The 22,583-nt window shown below is 43.5% G+C and overlaps 1 protein-coding gene across 1 annotated transcript in view; it reads left to right on the top strand.

Moving 5' to 3' along the window:
- Positions 1-14,134, top strand: part of LHX3 (LIM homeobox 3) — an 83,887-nt gene extending 69,753 nt beyond the window's left edge. Inside the window, exons 3-6 of the mRNA XM_078640825.1 lie at positions 4,383-4,585; positions 8,116-8,267; positions 9,486-9,657; positions 12,644-14,134. Coding sequence (XP_078496951.1) covers positions 4,383-4,585; positions 8,116-8,267; positions 9,486-9,657; positions 12,644-13,062 — 946 coding nt within the window. The 3' untranslated portion in view covers positions 13,063-14,134. The remainder of the gene's footprint in view (positions 1-4,382; positions 4,586-8,115; positions 8,268-9,485; positions 9,658-12,643) is intronic.
- Positions 14,135-22,583: the final 8,449 nt, after the last annotated feature.

Below are 22,583 nucleotides of genomic sequence, written 5' to 3'. Positions count from 1 at the left end.
GCCTGCAGTGAGGCGAGTTGCTTGGCTTGTACTTAGTTTGAAATTGCAGTTACAGGTGTGAAACAAACAGTATTTAGTATCGAACTTTCACCAAATGTTCAAAAATGTGCAGTCATATATTGTGAACGATTTGTAGTGAACTACTATAAATATAATTGAGTAGAAACTATAAGAGTGAAAAGCAATAAAACAGAAATCAATGTATGAAAAATACACTGTATATTAAACATAATTAGAAATTTTCCAAGTAGTGCACATTCAACCAACCACATGATTGTTGCACACCTCTTAATGAAAAAGGAAACTAAATTCATGGGGAAAGTTGAATCAAGAACAACGTGCAATTAATAATGGTTAAAACCTATTAAATGCAGTTTTTATCTTATTTTGCGCATAACACAGGGTGTTAATCCAGGAACATAAACAACCTAGGAGTTAAATTCTGCTTCTTTTCCAATGTACTTCCATGTAAACTGAGAACACTGCGATATTGGAAGCTCCATTGGAGACAGTGGAGAGGCAGGGGGCCTCTGATGGCTGCTGTGGGCTTCCTGCTCCATCATTCCAGGGTTGTCTCTCTGCTTTTCCTTGTTTAGGTTAAAGCGTTCCATCCTTAGTTGGAGGGATGCTTTAATACCATTACATCCTTCTGCTTTTTGCTGTGGTGGTTGCTAAGTATCCTTTTCTGGGTTTAGGCCTGGGCTGCAGACAGGGGCTACTACATGGGAGAGGGCGTTTAATAGCAGTTATAGCCCTTACCAGCTGGTTGCAAAGCGTTAGGAAGCATATTTGGAAGTGATGGGTACTTTAAACAGTTTTCTAAAACACTACCACATTTTTAAGTCTCGGCTACCGTCTGTAGGACAGACCCATTTTTTCCCAATACGTTACGTATACTTCGAGTTGGCTTTGGGTCAGCCTCTTGCTCGTGATTTGATTACTTTGTTATATATTTTACTTAGTTGTCTGCTGTCCAGTCAGTGATATTCTGCCTTAACCTTATGCTTGTCCTCTCAACCTCCGAAGCATTTAGATTTTACAATGTTCTGATTAGATGAGTTGTGTCCTTCTACTGACTTTTTTATTTGCTTTTTGGAACTCCATGATCCGCTTGTATTTCTTTACTCTTGCTCTCTTTTCCCCTTTATAGTGTGCCCTTGTCGCACTTTTATTTCACAACCTTCCTGCCAATACTTCCTGCCCAAATCACCATCTCAGCCCCATTTCTGCTGGGTGAGTCCTGTAACTTGTTAAAAAAGTAAATTAAAATGGCCGCTGTAAGAATTAGGCTTAACAGTTGCTAAGTATGTGAGTAACTCACGAGTATAAGTCGACAAGTTTCTCTTTACTGAGTACCCCATCATAGCACGTGACTCTCTCGGGGTAGCGAAGCACAGCAGCCCAAGGCCTACGCAGGAAAGGTGGTGTGGGCTAGTAAATCCTGCTGGTTAGTACACAACTACAAAATGTAATACATTATAGACCAGTCATTGTTTTTCTCTTTTTTAAAAAAGTACTTTTATTACACACATGCTGCTAAATAGTCTGCAATAACTTACAAATGTATACAAGAGGTAGATGGAAATACTTTTGGTGTCACCTGATAACATGTTACACCCTTAGTGGACCCTGAACCCAAGAACAGCATACCCCCACTTATACTAGATGCAATATCACACTATAATTGATGCCATTATCAATTAGGCAGACCTACGGGATTTGTCAGGGTGCCACCACATTAGCATAAACAGAAATATGTTATAATCCACCATTACAACACTTTTGAGACTTATGGGGATTGTACACCTATTCAAAACATTTAATTATAACCAATGGCTTCCGATATTATGGTATTTATTTTTTGACATTTCCATCTGTATTTAAGTATATTAATTTTTGTGCTCATTTTATCTCTATTTATCCATAATTATTTTGTTTTTAATGTAAAAAAAGAATTTTCAATGTGTATATTTTCACATTTATTTAACCAACAAATGTTTTCTTATGTTTGAATGTTCAATAGGTTTTTGCCATTTACAGTAGAATACAGTTGTCTGAAAGCATTTGCATTGTAGAACAGCTTACACACCTGTACAGCTGTAGTTATTTAAGGAATTATCAGGAAATCTTTTTTCTTTTTTAAACTCCCATCGTTCAATCTGCACAGCTGCTGACCTAGCACTCAAGATTGACAATAGTGAGAATTGTACAAAATAAATCCTATTTATCCATATTTAAAAATAAACATAGACAGGAAAATAGATGGTTTTCTGTCTGTATTTATCTGTAAAACTCAGTAAAGACAGAAAACTGGAAGCCTTCATTGTAATGTAAAACCTTGCATTGTCAATCATCAACATTGTTAATAAAGCAGTTAATCAAATATTCATGTTTCCCAGAGTCTTATTTCTCCCTGTACTATGTTGCTATTGCAGCGTTAGGACCAGTCAATGGGGCTCCCTACACTCCAGAGATTATAGGCACAAAGGTCCAGCTGTGGGAGTGAAGGGCTTGATGAAATGGGAAGCCTCTCTCGGTGTCAGGGATTCAGTCCCATGGAAGGTTTAGGGCCATTTTGAGAAACAGTTCTGGGAACGGGGCTGCTGCACTCCCTTCAGCCCTCCAAATACTCCAGAGTAACTGTGATGGTGCTCTTGCCCCTCATGGGACACCACAGTAGGAAGATATGCAATTTTTTCTTGTGTGCAAGGGCTTATATGGTGATCCCCTTTCCTGCGGCGTGCATATTGAAGTAGGTATTTTTCTTTTATTTATCTGCGGCCTCTGTGCCATCTTTTTAATTTCTTTATGTTTGCCCTGTCCCCACCCAGGGCACCCACATCGATCCTTTTCCCTTTAGGTGCACGGGGGTGCCCCAAGGTTCCAGACCTCTGGTGGCTCCCGGCGCACCTTCACTGGACCTATGCGGGAGCCGGCAACACTCTCAACTGCTCCTAATTTGGGCAGGACTAAACTCAATGTCTTCAGCTCCTACCCAGAGGCAGGAGCGCTCTGTCCTCTCCTGTCCATGTTGGCCGCAGGCAGGAGTCAGTATGCCTGATTGCCCTCCCCTTAGACACAGGCAAGAAGGGGGTAGGCAATGCTCCTGCCATGTCATGAGGAGACACAGTCCCTTAAGACACTGTGCTTGCATCAGGCCCTGAGAGATGGGGTCCCTGGGGCCAAGGTTCCTTGGGGAGGAGGGGCCCACACTCATTCACTCCTCATGAGAAATGTAAGAAAATAAAGGTTATGACTCTCTCCTTGGGTGTGGCCCTTGCCGAGGGAATCCTGGAATTTCACAGCAAAAAGCTATGCTCTTGGTACTTTGGCTGGTCCCCAGGGGACGGAGCATCTAGGGCCTTTTGGGCCAATTCGGACACTCTTGGGCTCATTTTCTTCAGACCCCCTGGCCTGTAATTCGGCTTTTAAGTTGGGGGGCCTGGTTTTACTTCTCCCTTGCCAGACCTGTGGTTTCCCTGGGCTATTGGTGCTCTTTCCTTGGGGGACATCTCCCACAACCTCTCCACAGCCAGCAAGCAGATCACCCTCACTGCCGCACTCCCCAGGCCCTACAACCTCCTGGATAACTCAAGGGCGCCTGTTTGTCTGCGGATTCAAAGACCAGTCCACAGAGGTCCCATGGGAACCATCCAAGGTCCCAGAGCAGGTGCATTCCCCCAACTGTTCCTCAGGGGGCATCAGGAGGTCCAGCGACATTAGTCCTGGAAAGCCTCATTCAAGTCCTTAGGGCAGCTAGAGTTAAAGTCCTTTGTCTCTTCTGACAGCATCGGCATCGGGAGGCTCCTCCTTCCAGATGGGCATTCTTTTGTCGTCATTGCTCCCATCGTTCTAGCAGACATACACCCGTAGCCAATCCAAGGGTGCCACGTCATCACTCCACCCCTGTCCCAACCCTCGTGCACAGGCTTCTGCAATATTTAAACATGGTCATTTCATGTGGTCTATGAAAAGGCCTTCTCAGGAGTCCTCAGCTCTGCCTCCACCAAGCAAAGCTGCCTGATCCCTTCCCACCAACATTGCAAAAGGGACCCCCTTCTGTGTTTGACTTCAGAGGCGTGGCCTTTTCCTTTGTTTCTGTTGGTTTGAGCTTTCCCAGTTAGGTGCATAGTATGGAGTTAGTTAGCAGATGCATAGTTCCTTCCCACTCATACCTTTCCCAGAGACTGGGTCAAGCACTGTTAATGGCTCTATTGTGTGGGGAGGCCTTTGAGAACTTTGCTCGCCAGCAGAGTACTTAACTTGGCCCATTAAGGGTGTAGTGTGCGAAACGTCACATTTATGGTGTGTTGAACTGTATGACAAAGTATCTACATTTCTTATTTTCCTAATTCAATGACTGAATTGTGTTTTCTTTAAAGGAGGTTTGGGACAAAATGTGCGGCCTGCCAGCAGGGCATCCCTCCAACGCAGGTGGTGAGGAGGGCACAGGACTTTGTGTACCACCTACACTGCTTCTCGTGCATCGTCTGCAAGAGGCAGCTGGCCACCGGCGACGAATTCTACCTCATGGAAGACAGCAGGCTGGTGTGCAAGGCAGACTATGAGACCGCCAAGCAAAGAGGTAAGGACAGAGGCCCACATGTACATCAGAGGCTGATGCTGAGTGCACTCATTAGAGTAACATCTGGAGGATGAAAGGCTGAGTTGGATTAGAAAGTATAACCTGCAGGTTGAACCCATGCCTAAGTAGTACATGTATAAAGCCACTGAGCTATAATATGGGCGAATAGACAAAACCTATGACCAGGGGCTCAGGGTACTTTGACTTCCCTATGGCAAACACAAGGACCTCAAACTGTCTCAGTTCATGGGTGACTAGGCTATTAAGTCTGGTATATTCTCTTTATTTTCATAGCTGAAAATGTGCTTTCCCTCCCTGTTATGAATACAGAACTGCAAGTACCAGAATGCAAAGGAAAACATTTCTGAGTAAGCTACTCACACCTGGTAGGCGGAGAATCGAAAACTTTAGTCACTTCTTTTTTGCAACCAGCAGTAGGGATAGCCGCTGCCACAGACACTGGGTTCCCTTGGTGGCTTGGCGTTGCCACCATGGCACCCGCCTTTAGGGAGAAGGGAATAAAACCCCCTCTTGGGGACAATCAAACACACACTTAGAAATTCTTCAGCTTCATAGCTTTTTTACACTGATACTCCGCCATCCCTCGTTTCATTTCCCCAAATTCTTAAATTTCCCTATGTGCACACAAGGCCATGAACATAAGAGGTGTGTCCTTTTAATACCCAACATCCCCTAACCTATTACGCTGATTTACATGCATAATGTATCCAGTTAGTGTAAGGAATAGGTGTCCAGTACTGACTTAATGATACCTCCTAAAAATGAATATTCATCCCCAAATGTATTATGAGTTTATTTACACATGGACATGTGTTGTATGGTGTCATCTTGGTGAGGCCATGTTGGGCAATGGCGTCTTTGGAAGCAGAGGAAATAGAAAACCCTATTATTAGTTACTAATATGTCCACCTGGCAAAAAATAAATGGTGACTGATACAGGTTTATGTATTTACACATGATTTATTCATTTATGTGGTACTCTCAAATAGCCCAATTGGCAGCCTTTGGGAGCTAGAGACCAGATAGTGTCAAGAACCAAAGGACTTAGGGTGCATAAAAAGTGGGCATTTAAAAAAGTTTTTTAATGTCATCAAACTTGCTTGGGCCCTCAGGTAAGAGGGAAGAACCTAGCCGAGGTCGTCCCTTTCTGTTGCCGGATCTTGTTGTTTTGGCTTCGGCAGGGACCAAACAATTGGACACCTTGGATTTGAGATTTGGTTTCGGCCACTCTGGGTCAAGTATTAAAGCGTCTTTTAGTGCTCATTTTGAGGCTGGGACTGATGGGTTTGGAGTCAATCCTTCTTCTGGCAGAAGCCAGTGTACGTCATACCAGGCCGATGAGGTGTGATCTCGGCTCGAGAGCCTAAATATGAGTTTGGCTCCTTGGTTCTGTGGACAATGGAGCTTCTTTGTCCATGTCTGAGGAATGCTAGTTCACTTGGAGAGGACAGGTTTACTTTGTTGGTAGTTTACATTGGGGCAGTGGGTGTAGAACTTTGAATTCTCAAAACATTCTTTATTAGTTGAGGGCTCTAGGGTGGGGAAGGGCATGGTTTAAGTACACTACTATGTGTCCTGACCTCTCCCTGAAATCTAATAAGAGTTTTTTATTCATTGGTTAAAAACACCCTGAAGTCCTGGGTATCACTGATGGGCTGGATGGGTCACGGAACGAAAAACTGTTTTACACAACGGCAATGGTGGTTGCCAAAAGAGACATTGCAGCCTCCTGGAAGCTCTCCGAACCTCCGTGCGTTGGACGCTGGAGCATTGGGGTGGATTGGTGTGCCACGCAGGAGAAGTTCATGTACAAGGCTCATGGGTGTCCTAGGAAATACCATAGGGTTTGGGGGAAATGGGTGGGCTGGTGGAGTAGTCATGAAGAGAATGACCAACTTTATTCTCCTATGTGTCTTTTGTTATTGCCTGTAAATCTTGTGGTGCTGCTTTCCAATTTTTATGTCCTGGACTTTTGCGGTGTTGGACTGTAAGACTGGTGTATGTTCTTTATTTTGTCAATCAATAAACACAAACATTTGTTTATCAAAAAACACCCTGAAGTTTCTTATTCTGGTGTTAGGGTAGGACCTTAAGCACTCAGCCAGAAGAGCAGGCCTGTTGGGCTGTGCTCTTTCTCAGTTAGTAGAAGCACAATAAATTTGGCCCCACTTAGATCAAGTAAGCGTTGGGACTTGAATCAAACACAGACTCATTGAAACAACACTCAAACTAGTTAGAACTCGTCTCGCTTGAAATAGATCCGGGAATCATCATCAAAGAGCTGAAAATTGGCATAGTGGTTTCAAATTAGACCTGCCGGGGTCTTCATGTTAGCATTGAAACGCATAGGTGGAAAGAGAACCCCCGGGGGAGGCGACAAACAGTATGATCTTGGATAAGGAGGCAAATCCCTTTAACTGATCAGTTGGGTATGACTAGAGAGGACAAATGCAAATCAGTACATGCTGGATCCCTTGATTCTAGTGACCTGATGTTATATCTCAATCAAGATGTTATTCAATTGCATGAAGTCTATGCTGATTGTATGATAAATGTTGTTTTATGAGGTTGTACAATAGATATGATTGTCCGGGTAACGATAGCACTATGTGCAAGACACTCCTGTATTCTTTTTATATTTTTTCTAAGATTCCTCAAGTCCATCCGTACGAGGAATAACATGTTTATATTTGAGGAAATCCTATAGTACTGCTGCTTCAGACATCTAATGCTTTCTCTGCACAAATGCACATTACTCCACACGGTTCTTTCTTGTAGTGTCAGACTCCCTGTTACCAAAGCATGGCTATTTCTTGCACTGCTAGACTCATCAAATGGCAATGTCTGACATTATATCCCTATAGAGCTGTGCTTGGGAGTGCCTAAGCCTTTATTGTATGACTTTAACATAGGTTAAGCCTGTTCAGTATGATAACGACAAAGAACACTTCTGTAACCATAACATGTGGTACCAATAGTCAAGTTTGTACCTGTTGGTTTCAATATTACAATTTCAAGTTAAAAGTCAGTGTTCCACCTGCCTAGAGCAACTTTTGTGTTGTCATAAACCAGCCAGTCCTTTGAGTGTGTGGGCTGGAACACTAAGGCAGTTTCAAATGTTCAAATATGAGTGCAGTAAAAAACAAAAGAACAATAATTTTCCTCTCATGCTTCAAACACTTTCACAATTTCATGTTTACAAGGGTCAGCCAGCACAGTGCAATTATAAGGTGTTACTCCACTTGTTGATTGCTCAGTGGGTTAATCAGCTGTTTCAGAGATAAATGTACAAACTGCACTCACAAATTCTAATCTGAGCACAGTCGACTCTGCTTTTCATTCTTGAAAGGTTGGTGAAAGGAGGACTATACTTTAACAATGACAACTTTTTTCCACAGGGTTTCAAATATACTGGCCTCTGGCCACAGTTTCATTAGACTATATTGTTATGCCTGTGGTTTGGGGGCTTTGAATTGGCTGACCATGTATCCTCTTCTGATTGGTTACAGAAGCAGAGTCCACAGCGAAGAGACCGCGAACCACCATCACTGCGAAACAGTTGGAGACCTTGAAGAATGCGTACAACAACTCCCCGAAACCCGCGCGACACGTGCGCGAACAGCTATCCTCAGAGACGGGGCTCGACATGCGAGTTGTGCAGGTATGGCTGATTAGTGAATATTCACATTTAGACTTTGTAAAACTTGGCAGAGTGATTAAATTAAGAATTCATGAAATGATGATCAAATTAGGATGTCATGAAGTGACCAACATTTCTAAAGGAAGAAAATTGACAAGGAACCCTCTTTCGAACGATCAACATCAAATTAAGAACAACTTAAGGGAGTTGGATATTTTCATGCTTCATTTACAAGCCACCGAAATACAACGTTCTTCTGATTGCGGGCAATGTCATGGACCACAGACTGTGCAACGGCATCAAGTTTGAGCAAGACTTCTCTGTAACTTAAAAGGATCAATCATAACACTGTCTAACATGCCTGCAAATTAAAATAACTCTAAGGAAGTATTAGACCCATGCATGATTAAATATTTTGTAAACATGTTTTCATTATTATGTTTTCTTAATATGCATTTAATCTTATGTTTGAAACTCAATAATAGTTGATTTGAGTCCCATCTCTTACGTTTTGAACTAGCAGTGAAATATAAGAAATGTTATCCCTCACCGCTCAGCTATGTTCTAGCCCTCCCATGCCTTAAAATAGTTTCTTTTACTGTATACTTTCATAAATTAACTAATATTATTCTTGCATTAAGTGGTGAAGGTGCCTTTTAGACCAATGGCTCTTTTAGAATCTAGTAGTATTCTAAACCAGGAAGATGAAGGCCAATGAGGGGTGTTACCCCGAAACCGGTCCAAGGATGCTTGTTTCCGGTCTAGGGAGGACCCAGCTTGGCAGTTCGGGCTGGACTGTTCCCATAAGGAGCAGGGTCAAGACTGATTTGCATATGGCTGGGTCCAAACTGGGGTGGCGTAGTGAGTCGAAATAACAACAAATTTAACCCAGATCTCTTGACTGGGGCGAATGCTTGATTTGTTCAGCATTCAGTGCATCATTTGTTGCTGCAGCATTAAACACCAAAATCTGCATGTTATTCCCCAGAAACTTGTAATAGGTGCTATTTATCACACCCCAAAAATAATTAACCCAGTGGTATCGCTATTTACCAGGTGCAACAGATGGCACCTATACGTGTAATCGGGCTCTAGTTTTCCAGGAAGTTAACGGGGAAAAGTACACAACAGTAATTGAATCAAATGTTAATTGTTTTTTTTTTACTCTTGTTAGAATATTTGGTGTATGCCCCTTTGCTTGCACTGCCATTAAACCAATGTTCTTGTTGCACCTCAAAGGTCTGGTTCCAGAACAGAAGAGCGAAGGAGAAAAGGCTGAAGAAGGATGCTGGAAGGCAAAGATGGGGCCAGTACTTCCGGAATATGAAACGGTCCCGCGGAAACTCCAAGTCCGACAAAGACAGCATCCAGGAGGAGGGGCCCGACAGTGATGCAGAAGTATCCTTCACAGGTAGAGATAGCAGGATCTTTATGTAAATGAAAGAGCTCAATTTGTAAACAGCAGCATATGTGAATGCTACTCAAGCAAACAATAAGAATCCAAATCCGTCTGGTGAATCTAATCAGCAATGAAGAGAATATGCAACATATTAAGGGGCACTAAATTCCTTTTTAAAAGAAAGTGCAACATTCTCAAGGTCCCTCACTCATATACACAGTTATCCTGTCTGTCCAGGAAAGGTTTGTTGTCAAGTAGTTGGCGTGAATTGGTAAATGACACTGGATGGCATATATTCACTGAATGACGCTGTAAATTGTTTTCTACTACATGTTGATTCTATCACAAATTTTAGGTGGTTCCTTGGCTGAATTAATATTCAGTAGTATGGAATAGCTGCACATAATAGCAAACAGTCTGAAATTGTGAACCAGGGCCTGTAGTGGGATTCTGAGCAGATGTTTAGTTTCTCCTTAGATCTCACTTGGGAATAGTCTTCAAAAAGGACATGGGTCTGCTTCACATACATCTAAGAGAGTTCCCTTCCTTTGGCTTCAAGGTCAGCAACCATATGGTTGACTGGTTGAACCATGTGCTCTTTTTAATAAAACAAAGCTTAATAATATTTTCAAAGAAGATGCCCTGGATTTTCTTAGTACGTTGCTGCTGTTGAGTAGGAAATGACTTATGAGATTTGAAAACTATAGGCTAAAGGGTGATGATGGGTTACATTTCCTCCGATTACCGGGTGTTGCTGGATCAGTCTATAGATGACTACACCTATGTAACAGATCAATTAGATCTCAGTGTGGATCCTCTAAATACTAATTTATTGTTAGCCAAATTTGAAAGGCTGCTTCCTGGTATCCTTTCTCATGTATGTGGCAGGATCAAAACTACTATGTAAGCCCAAGGTAAAGAAGTAACAAGACTATTTGTCACCCCAAAGCACCTCAGCTGCTTATTTATAAAATGCAATATTTGTTTGAGAAGTGTAACTCATCATAAATATCCTGATAAAATTGCATCCGCATAGAAGGCTCTGTGAAAGATCAATAGTTGTCTGATTTTCTGCAACACGTCTACTCACTCACGCAGTACATACATATTCTGCGGTAGTGATCAGTCCAGAAGAAACAGTCTTTGCAATAAAATAGGGCCCTTTGGATTTCCAGGAGAGAGTTGTGACTACCATCTGAGAATGGGAACATTTTCTAGGGTCAAATGTCTGTTGCCAGCAATTCTGAAGAAAGATCCTCCGTGTAGATAAAGCCGGTGGCGGCATTGGAAGGCACAACTCCGATAATGAATGGAATGTTGCTAATCGCTAATGTTGATATCACACCATTGTGTGGTTCGGCCTCCAAGTATGGAGCCTGCTCTGGCTTGTACAAGGATATCCACGAAGTGACTTTAGAGTGATCTGTGACCTTATATGGATGGGAATTCAGAGACAGAATCGCCTCCCAAGTAAGGAAGGGTAGGGATAAGGTGACAGGTAACCTGGGAGGGTAGGTTGGAGGTACATTGCTTCAAAAGAAAGAAGAATTAGTAAGGAAGGACTACTTTAAGCCTTCCAAATGAACGATTACATTGTCCATTTTGGAATTAACCCTTTTGTTCTCGTACAACGGTCCAATTTAAAATCACTTCATCATCATGCCTTTGTTGACATAGTTTAGCACACCTTGATATTTACCCCATTCCTGTCATCCATTTGTAGGCCTCATTTTCTTACATCACTCTTTCATAGGACCAGGGCACACATTAAAGCTGATACTAAGGCTCTATGACGATGTTACGTCCTTTGTGTTGGCACAGTGGGAAATAGTGACTTGGTGGGGCTATGTGGTCCTAACTTGTAAGTTATTATTTTAAAATTGTATCCCACATAGCATATGATATGCTGCTGCAAAATGATCTAGTGTTCAAGATAATACAAGAGCTTTAAATAATACATGGAAAAATATTTAGTATTAAGGATTAAACAGGTGCTTTCAAACTATATATTTTAGTAATTCCTTATCATACTGAACCAAGTGCGATAACTGTTTATTAAATGGACGCACTTCAGAACGCGACTGGTAACACCATTTAATTACATCACAGAAAGAATAATCTTTGTCACCATCAATCTTTAAGTGACTCCATCAATTAAAGCCAATACTGACTTCTAAGCACCCTTTACATTAGGTGATTAACCAATTACACACATTTACATTTCTTTCAGATAGAAGGAACCCTAGTGTTAAGCCCTGTTTCCTCTATAGCTCTCTGTCCCTCCTTTGGCTTCACAGCACAGAGCTGCAGTTATCATTGGTGCTGCAGGCGCAGTGGCACCGAGTCCCAGGAGTGGGAAGGACCAACTAAACCGCATTTATGACTGTATTACTATCCTTTCTTGCTTGCATTAGGACTCGGGGTACCCTTGCTGTTCCAGTGTTGGTTTTTTGCCCCGGAATAATCGCCCAAGGGAGGGGAAAATTAGAGGTGGTGGGGAGGGGGTAGAGCAAGAGGGGGCCCATGTCTTTAACCAAACGCAGGGGAGACAAAGATCACCGTTTTCAGTTCACACATTTTTAATTTTTATTTTCCAGCCTAACTTACAGTATTCAACTTGTTGTTCTGTTTTTAAACTTCCACTTCATGTTCTGCAATGTAAATCAATTAGGCTCTTCCTTCAAATTTGTAGTTATTGTAAGACATGTATCTCTCCTACTTGGAAAAGGCATAATTCTGATTAAGTATTAATTTAATGAGCATAAGATATTCTGAATCAATCAATCGAATAAAGCTGTTATTGATATGTTTATGGGTATATTAGTCCGCCAAGCTTAAAAGATGACTAAACAGTAATTGTATCTTTGCAGAATAAGTTTGAGTTTCACATTTTACTTGCTTTACCTAGAGCAATTTGTAGATCATTGTAACCAAATTAAATCCACGCAAATGCCTTTTCCTCTGGTAGTCTAAAGCGTGTCCTCTCTATTCCTTTCAGATGAGCCCAGTATGTCAGATATGAGCCACTCGAATGGGATTTACAGCAGCCTGAATGACACATCTCCAGTTCTGGGGCGGCAAGCCGGAACCAATGGCGCCTTCTCTTTGGAACATGGTGGGATTGGAACACAAGACCAGTACCGAGACCTGCGATCTAGCAGTCCTTACGGCATCCCCCAGTCACCAGCTTCCCTGCAGGCAATGCCGGGCCACCAGCCCCTCATTTCAAGCTTGGTTTATCCAGACAGTGCATTGGGGATCCTCGCCCAAGGTGGACAGGGAGTGCCTCACTCTATGAGGGTTTTAGGGGGCAATGGACCTAGCTCTGACCTCTCCACAGGAAGCAGTGGGGGATATCCAGATTTCCCTGCCAGCCCTGCCTCTTGGCTGGATGAAGTTGACCATGCCCAATTTTGATACCAAGGTTACTCAAAGACTTAAAATAATTATTGAGAATCATCTTCTCATTCAGAAGTGGGGAACATGCTAGGAAATGCACCGTAATGCTACCCCAGAGACACTGCAGTCGATGGCTATCAGATGAATCAGATTGTAAAGGAATTGCATAAAGGGGCTTTCTAATAGACTGAACATAATGAACTACAAGGCATTTGTTTTACAGTTTTTACAATCCAAATGCTCTTGACTCCTTTTTACCATTGCATTATTGATGGATTTTTCCAGATACTTCTCCATACATAGGATTTCTCTTCAAATGAACTCGTTCTTGAGCAAGAGACATTTCAAGGAGGTGTTTCATGTTGATCAGTCACTCTTGCTAAATAAACTTTGTGAACACCTGAGTTGTTCAAGAAACTAAAACCTATGTTTTCAACAGCAAACAACACCTGTGTTTCCCCCCACAGATGGTCATTCACCTTTTTACATTTTCAGAAGAATTTAATATGCCAACTATTCAAATAAAAGAGTATTTTTCCTTTGTATATTGAACAAAGGCTGTTGTTAATTTTTACATTTAATTTCTGGATAGGCAGCATTTCCTTTCACTTTTAAATCTAGTGATATACTGGGAAACACATGTTTATTACCAACGATTCACTGTTAATATTTTAATATCTGGGAAACATTTTCCTAACAATCTAAGGTCTGCAATTTTGAATTTAAACTTTTTATTTCCTACACAACTACACTTTTACAATGCAAAACTATCCAGGTTGCACTTAACGTCTGTTGCCAAACACTTTTCCTACTCTGAAATTTTCCTTCTTCAACATAACTGGAGCACGTGTAGCTGTTAAAGACCAAATTATGTTCAGAATATCATTGTTCACCATTACGCTGCCTCCATTTTCCATAGGTGTGTCTTGAATTCCTATTCAGTATCATGAGGGGGAATTACAGAACCATATGTAAATTGTCTGTAAAACTAAATATTGAATTAACTATAAATTATGTGTATGTTCTGTGTCTTTTATTTATGCTCTATTTGATGATCAAATGCTACAAGACTTTAAATAAATTTGTCAACAAAAAGCAACAAAAGCTTCTGTTAATATCCTTTATGGAGTATATTTATTAAAGCGTTGTTTTGGGGGTGACCCAGGATGGTTTGTTTATTGTGGTATAAAAGTATGATAACATGGTCTGCTACACAATGCTGATGTTTTCAAAACACGTGATATACTTCATTTAATGTTGAAAGATTTATTGGATTCATAGACAAAAGATATTGTGACTTTACACTACATCATCTCAGGAGATACATTTTTGGCTTTAATTCTTTAACATGTAAAAAACATAGACTGTAAAACAACAAAGGTTTTTCTCATTGAAACATGATAAAAAATGACCACGCTTACCTTTGCAAAGATTTGTTACTCAGTTTATTCCAAAACACTCTGTGGTGGGTCAAACCTCTGTATGCCGGGATCTATAACCAAAGGTGAATTAAGAAAATGTGCGCACATTTTACCTGAGCTTTATTACAAATATTTTCCATTCACTTTATGTACCCAAAATATTTTATGGAATTTATATATCCAACATGTTCCATTGAGTTTCTGAACCACCCAACATGGTTCATTGAGATTTAAAACTAATGATAATTTGTAGTGCACAGTTTGGCAATTCGTAATCTGTAAATGGTACTACTATCAGATGTGATGGCGCTCAAGTTATTGACATCAGAAGAATTAAGGTTTAAGACAGTTGAGAGCACTTAACCCACAGATGTGTCTTATCAGATTACACCTCCCATATTTAATCACTTTTATAAACTAAACATATTCGATTACACTGTTTTTATATTCCTAACATATTTATCTGAATACTTATGTCCAACATATTTAATAGAGTTACATATCCTAGGAAGTTCATTGGGTTTATAGAATCTGTATATTTCATTGAGTTAAAACCCCACAGACTTCCTTCCAGCAGATGTTTTATTGCAAACATATTTTATTGAACAAACTTCCAAAAATAATTTTTACAGTTTGTATATCCAACATATTTTATTTAGTTGAAGCACTGAGATCTATCTTTGACTATTGAGCAGTTAAGAAGTCTGTCTGACTATGTTGACTGTTGCAATAGCAGCAACTATGTGAGGAAGGAAAATCTAATTTGTTTTATTAGCATGAACATATTATTTCTGGCTTTGGTTCTTGGGATGCTGAAAGTAATACTAGTATGGACCAAATCCCTTGGACAGATACTTAACTGTGAGTTTGAGTTCTATAAAGTGCACAACTACCAGAGGGAGTCCTGGCACTAGTCACAAGATAAAGAGGTCACAAAAAATGTAGAGCTCAAAAAGATGTGTTTTTAAAGTCTTAACAAAAATCTTGTTGCTCAACTCTGCATGGATAACAAATTGCAAATTATTCCAAATCTGAGCTTTAATAGCCAAAAATGGTTTGTCCTCCTGTGCCAGTTCTGTGGAACCTGGGTCTAGTAACCAGCAATGCAGAACTGGGACGCCAATGTTTGGTGGGATAGTATTTGTGGAACAAACCAGCCATACAGTTGGACTGACCCACAGGGCTTTGAAAATTCAGCAAGTGCAAGCCAGTGCAAATTGATCAGATGGCAAGAGGTCTGAGAGGACCAGGAATGAGTCTTGCAGATGCATACAGGAACAATTGGAGCCACTGTATCAGTTTGTGACCTCATGCTAAAAAAAGATTCAAAGTGCCCAACACCTTCCATTGCAGATCTACTTCAATGAGTTTATCGAAGAGCATCTTATGTGAGACCATGTCGAAGGCCGCAGACAAAATCAAGGCGAATGCGAGCCGCGACCACCCATTTGCCATTTTCATGTGAATATTGTAGCAGAAGGGAGTCAACACAGTTTAAGTGCAGTAGGAGGGGCAAAAGGCAGATTAAAATCTATTGAGGTTGACCATATCCTCACTATAACATGACAGAAATGTAAAGATGAATATATTAACATAGCTCACTACCTGCACACACACTGTACAATAATCCTGAACCGCAGGGCCTCTTATAGGGTGTACAGCTTTCCTAATGAATTAATATGGTGGTATATTTGTTAAAAGGACCTCAAACCCTCAGCTGTATTATGTGGCATGCTTCATAATTGGGGTTGCTGCAGGAATAGACATCTATTGAGGCTTCACATAGTGAAAGGCATGATCTCAGCTATCAAGTCGGTCTGGAAAAATTGTCACCACAACACCAAATCTCCTGACCTACCCTCAAAATCTCCACATTATGAAAAATTCTCTGTTCTGCCCATTTACCTGTAAATAAAATTGTGCCTGGTTTAGAAAACACTACAGTTTATTTACTCCTCCACCTCACTTAGAATAGAGGATGATTAAAGAACTATTAAACAGTGCAAATTAATTAACAAACCAAGGAACATCTTTAAATTACTTCACAGTCACTCTCTGTGAGAAGTTGGCCTGGTATATGATGCTCACTAGTTCTAGTGATCACCTTGTACCATGCCAAGCAACCCTTATGGTGCAGGTTGTAAAGTCAACCTTATAGACAAGCTATCCTAGGGGTAGCATGGACTAAGCAGTCTTAGGCTAAACTCTGTAAAGGCATGTGAAGCAAGCTGTTTTACCATACACAATCCCTTGAATACCAAATGAAAGGACACCACACAGATATATATTGAAAATATATATAGATTTATTTCTACAAATATCCCTGATACTCTTTATGAGCACAGAAGCAAATGCGTTAAAACAAAACACAGTTTAAATACACAAAAGTTGCACAATTTTGGATGAGCCCTAGGGGCCACCTAAACCATATACTAAAATAGTGGTATAAGAACCACTATGGGGAAAGTGAAGAGGCCTAGGGCCTGGGGAATCGCTGGAGCTGTTCGGGACTAGCAGTGAAGAAGTCGGGAAAGGCCCCTGGGACTCGGGTGCAGTGCGGAAAGTGCACGCTTTACCAATGCAATGTCAATGGTGCGTAAAAGTTACAAAGTTAGTTATTAAGGAACCTTCCGAGTGACCTAGAAGGACGAAACTTTAGACACAGACACTAGAGGTGTATACCAGTGTGGGAACACCGGCGTTGCTGAGTTACCTCACCCACAGTAAGCGGGTGCACAGGGTCGAAGTAGTGTCGGGTTTCGTCACGCAGGTCGATGGTGCTTGGAGCTGAAGATGCTGCAGGCGGCTCGATGTGAAGAGTTCCGGTGGATCCAAGGGTGGATCTGAAGAGGTGACAACCTGAAATCAGAGGGGACAATGTTCAAAGTCACTAGCCAGTGACTACCGTGGAACCAGAGTGGAACCAGGCGATGTCGGGTGCAAACAGGTGATGTCGTGTAGCTTCTCTCTGCAGCCACGTGGACACGAGGGGTCGAGGACATCCAGGAGTCGGTCACGAGCTGTCCCACGCAGGCTTCTCGCTGTTAAAGGTGTCGGCAACTTGATTGGAGCAAACAGGCCTTGGCTAAAGCAAGCCACGCAGGAATCAAAAAAGGCTTGTTACTCGGAGCAGCAAGGTCAGAGCAGATGCTCCTTTTTACAGGAGCGAGGGCAGGTCTGGAGCAACCAGACCCACAGTGTAAGTTGAAGGTTTCCTCGCCAAGATGGCCGCTAGCCACGTGGCAAGTGGACGGGATGGCGCGTCGAGTGGCACAGTGCAAAAGGGCCCCACGCAGATCGTGGAGAAGCTGGGGGGCTGATCTTCGGTGCAAGGGCTGCTCGAGGTTGGGGCTTCTCAAACCCCAAAGCACAGAGTCGAGGGTGCCTCTGATGCTGCGCAGTCAGCGTTTCGGGGGTCTTCCAAGAGGTCCGGTCCCACGTCTCTCGGTGCCTCCACGGGTCCCTTCTTTGCAGGGACTGTGGATCGGGCTGTGAGAAGTCTGGGAGTCTGGGTCTTGTCAGGCTCTGGGCTCGGGCTCTGGCGGGAGGCGGCGGCAAAGCAGACATCGAGTTGCTGGTTGGTGCCTGTGTTCACAGGGTGGTCACTCCTTGGCCACAAGGGAGATTCTCTTGCGTCTTCTGTGCAGCAGAATGTCGACGTCCAGTCTTCTTCTGTATTTCAAGTTGATTCAGGATGATCTGAAGTCTCAGGACACAGCTCCCACTCTTATTCGAATCTGGGGGGCCGGATCACCTACTAGGTCCCTCCTCTGGATGGAACCAGGAAGGGGGGTGGTTACACCCCCTTTCCTTTGTCCAGTTTCGCGCCAGGACTGGGGCTGGAAAGCCCCAGCACCGGTTTGAACTGGCCTATGCACAGGGACACCTTGTGTGCCCCAGGCATGTCTGATTCTATTCAGCCCTGTCCTACCCAATACACAAAATCCTGTCTGGAGTGGTGCTAGCACCTCCCCAGGCAGGAAACCCTTTGTCCAAGCTGCCCTCGCTGGAAGGACTCCCAGCAGCAGGAGGTCAGACTTGTGTCAGTGGTGGCAGCATCCATTTTGTGATGCTAAGGCTCTGTTTAACTTTAACCGGGGTTCAGGCTAGGTACATGTCGTGTCCCTCTAGAAGGGTGGAATGCTACCCCCGTCACCAGAACTGGCGAGGGGGTAGTATTCCAATTCGTATGACACCTTACTCGACATGTTTTGATAAAGCCAAACCCAAGATAGCATTTAACCGCGAGGTTCATAATGCACTTAAGAGTATATGGTATGGCAATATCATGAAACAGCTAAAGGACATGGTTCCGAAAGCTGCAGACAGGCTCAGCTCATGCCAGAACACCATCTCACATATTTCCAAGCACTCTGCCTCCAGGATTGATGAGGCCTTCCATAGGAGTGGCTGATAGGAACATATGTGTCCATTTTAGGTTAGGTATAGGCATACTACACCTAAGTAAGGGGTGGTTACACCGACTTACCCCAGCTGAGTGATCAGCCAGTTGTGTCAAATATGGAGGCCAGGCCAGGGGTGGCACAATACATGCTGCAGCCCTTGGTAGGCCTTGGAAGCACCTATGCCCTGGGTACCTGGGTACACTGTTACAGTGGCCAATAAGGTGAACCAGTTCCAATTTCGTTATGCACCTAAAGTACATGGGTAACAATTTAGAGAGAGAACAGCAGGCTGTGGGTCTGATTAGCAGGCCCACAGCCACATTAAGTCATAAACCAGTGAAGCAAAAAGCAAAAATTTGGGGTGACCATAGGATAGCAGACCCTACTCTCCTACACAACCCCCCCCCAAACGCAGGGACAGTAGACTAACCTTGACCAGTTGTGTCTTCATGTTCTAAGTGGAAGTACCTGGAGAGACCATCTGCATTACCATGGTCAGTCCCTGGGCGGTGCTCCACTGTAAAGTCCATCCCCTGTAGGGAAATGGACCACCTGAGCAGTTTGGGGTTTTCACCCTTCATCTGATTAAGCCATAAGAGGGGCTTATGGTCGGTCTGAATCTTGAAGTGAGTGCCAAACAAGTATGGTCTCAGCTTCTTCAGGGCCCACATCACAGCAAAGGCCTCCCTCTCAATGGCTGACCAACGTTTCTCTCTGGGGGTCAGCCTTCTGCTAATGAAAGCAATGGGCTGGTCTTGACTATCTACATTAAGTTGTGAAAGCACAGCTCCCACTCCCAACTCAGAAGCATCTGTTTCGACAATAAACTCTCTTGAGTAGTCTGGACTCTTCAGGATAGGTGCAGAGCACATGGCCTTCTTCAGGTCATCAAATGCCTTTTGACAGTATTCTGTCCACTGAACCTTTTTGGGCATCTTCTTGGATGTCAGATCATTAAGAGGAGTCACAATGGACCCATAGTTCTTAACAAACTTCCTGTAGTACCCAGTCAGGCCCAAGAAAGCTCTGACCTGAGTCTGGGTAGTTGGAGGAGTCCAGTCCTTTATGGTCTGAATCTTACTCTCCAGTGGTTGAACTTGGCCTCCACCCACAAGGTGGCCCAAGTACACAACCTTACTCTGCCCTATCTGGCACTTGGTTGCCTTGATAGTGAGGCCTGCCTTTTGCAGAGCCTCTAGCACTTCCTTCAGGTGGACCAGGTGATCCTCCCAGGTGGAGCTAAAGATAGCAATATCGTCCAGATATGCTGCACAAAAGTCATCCAACCCAGTAAGGACTTGATTCACCAACCTTTGGAAGGTGGCAGGTGCATTTTTCAAACCAAAGGGCATCACCACAAACTGGTAATGCCCACTGGGGGTAGAAAATGCTGTCTTGGCTTTAGACTCCTCAGCTAACCTGATTTGCCAGTAGTCAGCTGTCAAGTCAAATGTGCTCAAATACTTGGCAGAAGCCAATTTGTCTATGAGCTCATCTGCTCTTGGAATTGGGTGTGCATCTGTCCTGGTGACAGCATTGAGTCCTCTGTAATCCACACAGAACCTCATCTCTCTCTTTCCATCTTTGGTGTGAGGTTTGGGGACCAGAACCACTGGGCTAGCCTAGGGGCTCTCTGAAGGCTCAATGACACCGAACTCCAGCATCTTTTGCACCTCAGCCTTGATACAGTCTCTGACATGGTCAGGCTGCCTGTAAATTTTGTTCTTTACAGGAAGACTATCACCAGTGTCCACCACATGGGTACACCAGTTAGTCTGACTGGGTGTCAGGGAGAACATATGTCGATATGACTGCAAAACCTGTCTACAGTCATGTTGCTGATGTTCAGTGAGGCTGCCATCTAAGGCCACACCATCAACTGAGCCATCCTCAGGATTCTGAGTCAGCAGGTCTGGGAGAGGGTCACTCTCTTCCTCCTGCCCCTCATCTGTAGCCATGAGCAAGCCCATGTCTCTCCTGTCAACATATGCTTTCAGCCTGTTAACATGGAGCACCCTGTGGGGGCTCCTGGGAGTTCCAAGGTCCACCAAGTAGGTAACCTCTCCCTTTTTCTCAATGATTGTATGGGGTCCAGACCATCTGTTTTGGAGTGCTGCTGGGGCCACTGGCTCCAACACCCATACCTTCTGTCCAGGCTGGTACTCAGTCAGGACAGCCTTTTGGTCATGCCAGGCTTTCTGTAAGGCCTGGCTAGCCTCAAGGTTTTTGGATGCCTTCTCCATATACTCAGCCATCCTGGAGCGGAGACCAAGTACATAGTCCACTATGTCTTGCTTGGGCTTTTTGAGAGGTAACTCCCATCCTTCCCTCACCAGACATAGGGGTCCTCTTACAGGATGTCCAAACAACAATTCAAAGGGGCTGAAGCCAACACCTTTTTGTGGGACCTCTCTGTAAGCAAACAGAAGGCAGGGCAGAAGGATATCCCATCTTCGCCTGAGCTTCTCAGGTAATCCTTTGATCATGCCCTTTAGGGTCTTGTTGAATCTCTCAACAAGACCATTGCATTGTGGATGATAGGGAGTGGTGAACTTATAGTTGACACCACACTCCTTCCACATAGCTGTCAAGTAACCTGACATGAAGTTTGCACCTCTATCAGATACTACCTCCTTAGGAAACCCCACTCTGGAGAAAACTCCAAGTAAGGCCCTGGCCACAACAGGAGCTGTTGTGGTCCTAAGTGGAATTGCCTCTGGGTACCTGGTGGCATGGTCCAACACCACCAGTATGAATCTGTGCCCAGATGCTGTAGGGGGATCCATTGGTCCAACAATGTCAATCCCTACCCTTTCAAAGGGCACCCCCACCACAGGTAGTGGTATTAGGGGGGCCTTTGTGGTACCACCTGCTTTGCCACTTGCTTGGCAGGTTACACAGGAGCGACACAACTCCTTTGTATCTTCTGACATGTGAGGCCAGTGAAAGTGACAGACAAGTCTGTCCCATGTTTTGTTCTGGCCTAGGTGTCCTGCTAAGGGAATATCGTGTGCCAAGGTAAGAAGGAAGCCCCTAAATTGCAGAGGTATGACCAACCTCCTGGTTGTACCAGGCTTGGGGTCTCTACCCTCTGAATAAAGGAGCCCATCATCCCAATAAACCTTATGGGTACCTTGAGCATTCCCAGCAGCCTCAGCAGCAGCCTGCTATCTGAGGGGTTCAAGAGAAGGACAGGATAACTGAGCCTGCCCCAAGTCTGCCCTAGAAGGTCCCCCTGTCCCCAGAAACTCAACCTGATCAGGTTCAAGCGCTATAGGGACAGTTCCTTCAGGGGTCTCAGAATCATCTTCCTGTGAAGGCTGATCCTCACTTGTAGGCATTTGGGAAGGCACAGCCTTTGCCCTCCTGTTCCTTGTCTTGGAAGGTACTTGGTCCATTGTTCCAGGATCCAAGACCTGAGGTTCAGAGAGGCACTTTTTGGCCTGTGACCTGGTCACAGCAAGGACATGTGATGATATCCCTAACATCTCTGCATGAGTCCTGTACTCAACTTCTGACCATAGAGAGCTCTCCAGGTCATTGCCCAACAAACATTCTACTGGGAGATCAGCACTAACCACAACTCTTTTTAGGCCAGTTACCCCTCCCCAGGAAAAGTTAACAATTGCCACACTATGTGTAGTAGTGACATTGCTGGCATTGGTCACCAGGTAATTATCACCTGGTATGTATTGTCCAGGGTCCACAAAGC

This window comes from Lissotriton helveticus, chromosome 5_1 (genome assembly GCF_964261635.1).
Source record: "Lissotriton helveticus chromosome 5_1, aLisHel1.1, whole genome shotgun sequence".
Taxonomy (NCBI): Eukaryota; Metazoa; Chordata; class Amphibia; order Caudata; family Salamandridae; genus Lissotriton; species Lissotriton helveticus.
Note: the sequence above shows the minus strand (reverse complement) of the source record. Positions and strands in the feature narration are given on the sequence as shown.